Source organism: Molossus molossus, unplaced genomic scaffold, assembly GCF_014108415.1.
Source record: "Molossus molossus isolate mMolMol1 unplaced genomic scaffold, mMolMol1.p scaffold_m16_p_9, whole genome shotgun sequence".
Taxonomy (NCBI): domain Eukaryota; kingdom Metazoa; phylum Chordata; class Mammalia; order Chiroptera; family Molossidae; genus Molossus; species Molossus molossus.
In genome coordinates, this window is record NW_023425403.1 from 59,305,642 (window position 1) to 59,309,666 (window position 4,025).

The 4,025-nt window shown below is 46.4% G+C and overlaps 1 protein-coding gene across 1 annotated transcript; it reads left to right on the forward strand.

Moving 5' to 3' along the window:
* Positions 1 to 3,362: 3,362 nt before the first annotated feature.
* LOC118622388 (ferritin light chain 1-like) lies at positions 3,363 to 3,737 on the forward strand. The gene has a single exon (XM_036249795.1). It carries the CDS (start codon positions 3,363 to 3,365, stop codon positions 3,735 to 3,737), a length of 375 nt encoding a protein of 124 aa, XP_036105688.1.
* Positions 3,738 to 4,025: the final 288 nt, after the last annotated feature.

A 4,025-nucleotide genomic window follows, 5' to 3' on the forward strand; every position in this document is an offset into this window, starting at 1 on the left:
GCCCCTCACACACCCTGGCTTTGCCCTCCACCCCCACACCCTGCTATTCACTCCCCTCCACCTAGTGTCTTCCCTTCCCCCTGACCTCGGGTGCTACCAGTCCCTATGAGAGCCCTCCCTGTGACTTTGTTCTCCTCATCTGCAGAGATTGGACCTGAACCGGGATTGCTCCTAAGCGGTGTCCAGCCTCTCCCAAGGCTCAGAGGATCCAGAGAAGAACCTGATGTCAGAGCCGTGCTGGCGGGAGAGGACCCGCTGGGCGCTTTGGGCCCAGAAATAGGGAGCAGGAAGCGAGATAACAGAGCTGAGCTGTTCTGTGGACACAGCAAGAAGAGAGGGCAGTCACCCTATGGCTGAGTGACAGGGGCTGCTCTCATGGAGCATGTCTCCATTCTCCCCATTAGACACGCTGGCATTTGACCCTGTAGCTGCAGTGACAGGGATGAAAATGAGTGCCCGAGAAGTCACAGCACCTGCTCCTCGTGATCCCCTGCCCACACCGAGACCTGGCCTTCGTGTTGGGACTTCTCCTTTCCACCACCTCAGGGCCAAGGGGGGTGGGAGACCAGGGGCAAGGCAGGGCTTGGAGGAGTCACAGGATAAGCCGATTAACATGGCAGGAGAATGTCTGGGGCAATAAGACAAAGCGGGTTCTGGAGGAGAAAAGATGAGGCGGATGTGGCAGAGATGCTGGGTTTGGGGAGGAAGAGAGAAGTTCCCTGTCCCAGGGTGTGTCTGAATGCAGGGAAGGTTGGTTGTGTTGGAGAAACAACTCCCCTCACGAAGGCATCCATCACTTGGGGCTAGCCTACCATCACAGTGAACACGGCCCCATGGGGAACTGCAGCAGGCAGCTGGGGTCAAGGTCTCGCTTACAACCTGACAAAGCCTGGAGGTGGTACTTCTTATGAGCTGACTTGTATCCTCCAAAGAATATGCTGAAGTCCTAAACCATGTACCTGTGGATGTGACCTCTTTTGGGAATAGGGTCAAGTGTCCAAATCCTGGCTTTTGAGCTTCATACTAAACCAAAACAAAAAGTACCTACTTCAGGCACAAGATAGGAACAATTGGAAGAATCTAGAGCTTCTCGCCTCACCCCAACCTTGTCCCAACCCACAACTAGGTGTGGCCCAGCCCCACAGATCACACCAGAGGATATTCGACTGGCTCAGATCCCCAAATCATTCAGTAATTTTCCACATGGTAATGTTACAGGCACACAACATTATTTTATATGGTGTCTGGGGAGGCGGTCTGGCATGAAGTGGTTCATTTGACTAAGATGAGATATAATAGACAAAAGGACACCGCTATTGATAAAACTACACTTTTGTCTCCTTTTAGGTAAGGTTCTTGAGTTGTCTGATGAAGGATTCAAGAACTGAAAAGATAAGAACATTTACTTAAAAACTAATTTTCATCTCAGGTCCAAGTGCAAAACTACAGCTCCAGTGACATCATGTTTCAGGTCCGAGCACCACATGGTAAGTGTGCCTCGGATTCATCTTCTCTTTCATAGTACGTTTGAAGCATTTTGCCAGAAACATCTATTACCTAAGTTGGAACGATGACAGCTCAATTATGTTGTTAGCTTTACAATGAAGAACGGAAATAATGATTCGTAGAAAAAGACAGATAAATTTACTTGTTCCAAATTACAGATCCTTCATGGTGGATCAAGAGCTTATTAGGACATTTTCTTTTGAAGACAAGGTAATTCAAGATAATGGTGGTGCCATTTCAACTAGTCATTGTCTTGATTGTGGGTTCTCAGACGCCTCCGGGCTGGTAGCACCACACAGAAGCAGCTGCTTCTTTAGTGTGTGTGTCTTGTGTGCTATGAGTCTGTTTGTGTCTCTGTGTGTTGTGTGCATATTTGTGTGCTGTGTCTTGTGTCTGTGTGTTGGGTACGTGTAGTGTGTCAGGGTGTGTGCTGTGTGTGTCTTAATGCATTGCGTGTGTTTTGTGTGTATATGAGTGCACATGCTATCTTCCAGGTTAGGTTACCTGGGCACAAAGGCTGCCTGGGTAGAGGGTGCCTTCAGAACGCTCCATCAAGCATCACTTTCACGTGTCTACTGATCACCTGCCCTTCTGCCTCATGGAGATGCTGTTTATTGTGTCCATTGTTGGGCAAAAATGCAGAAACAAGATTTTTAGTCATCATAAAAGCAGTGTTTGTTACGGCAAATGAGGCAGTGAACATATCCTAACAGCAGAGTGGATGGGAGCAGCCACATCAATAGGAGAGCAACTTGTTCCTTTGGTGGTGCTGCAGCTCTGGAGTTTAAAAGCCTGCTTATTTGGGGCAGAAAGAAACATGGGTGGACAACCCAAAAACTAGTGAAATCAGTTGTGTGTAGAGGTGGGTGGGAATGGGGTGAATGGGATAGGGAAATATACCATCTTATATAGTTTTAAATTTTGAATTATAGTTAATGATGTAGATGCTCAAGAAAATAAAATTAAATAATCAAGGATGGGGGTAAAATACTAAACTGAATACAAACAAAAGCAGTAAGCCTTACTATATTTTAAACAAATACACAGTGAAGAAGAAAAAAAATAGAACCAACCTAAGTAACGTCAAAGTCTTAGTTGAAAGGGGGACAGAAAAGGAGCTGCAAGCAAACCTTGAAGTCTTCCCAGGCTTGTTTCTCATGATACAGGGGTGGTGATTCTGAAACTGTTTGGTGTATGTTGTAGGATTGAACAAATGAGCAAATATATTGATTTTATTCGAAGCCAGTGCTCACAATGTTAGGGAGATAAAATTATGGGATGTGTGAAGGCAAGAAAGAACCATGTACCCTAGTTCATTGGAATCATTAGAATAAAAATCAGAAGCAGTGTTTTCCAATAAAAGGGCCTAGAAACAATGACAGCCCAGAAGCAACAAATATACTTCGTATGAAGGTCTTGATTTCCAAATACCGTTCCATGCTAAACAGCAGCTTCTTGGAGAAATGGCAGGTTCCAGGGAAGGGACAGGAAAAGTACAAGATAAGCCTTAGAATGTCTTGGGCCAGAAAGTGCTCAAAAAGAAAGAAAGGGACATGTCACAAGGACATAAAAGAAAGCCTAAAAGACTTTATTGGCAAAAGCTGGGACAATTAATTACATAAAAAGGAATAATAACAGTAATGGACTGGCTGTGCCCTCAGCGGTCCCAGATCTGTCTCTTGCTGCAGCAGTGTTTGGATGGAACAGACCCAGGGACACCCCTCCTTCCAGCCTCTGACCACTCTCCAGCCTCTTTTCCACTCACCACCTCCGGAACCATCTCAGCCATCCTCAGCCTCTAAGACCAGGTTTGTTGTTGTTGTTTTTAACCTTAACTCCTTATTGCCGAACATCCAATGAGCTCCCAGATTCATCAGAATTATTTCCCTGAGGTGGAGGCTGCCGTCACTACCTGGTCATCCTGCATGTGCCAGCCTCCTGCACCCACCTCACTGGGCTTCTGTTTCCATCACGGCCACGTGGCTCCGAAGGGCTTGGGCCACTACTTCTGCGAGTTGGCGAAGAAGAGCGAGGGCACTGAGTATCTCTTAAAGAGGCAACACCAGCATGATGGCCTCATTCTCTTCCAGGAGGTGCTGAAGCCTTCCCAAGATGATTGGGGTAGAACTCAGGGCACCATGGGAGCCGCCATGGCCTTGGAGACGAACCTGAACCAGGCCCTTTTGGATCTGCTTGCCCTGGGTTCCACCCGCAAAGACTCGGCTCTTTGACTTCCTGGAGAACCACTTCCTGGATGAGGAGGTGAAACTCATCAAGAAGAGGAGCAACCACCTGACTCACCTTGGCAGGCTGGCCGGTAAATGGCAGTAAAATACCAATAATGAATTTAGAAGAACAGATGAAGTTAGAAAAATCACTATTTTACAAGCACCATGTGGATATTTTTTAACCCAGGCAAGAATTGTCAATAGAGGCTGAAACTATTCAGTGAAGTGTGATGAGGAACAATATATTTACATGGTTTCAAAGTAATCTCGTCCATAATACACAAAGTGTTC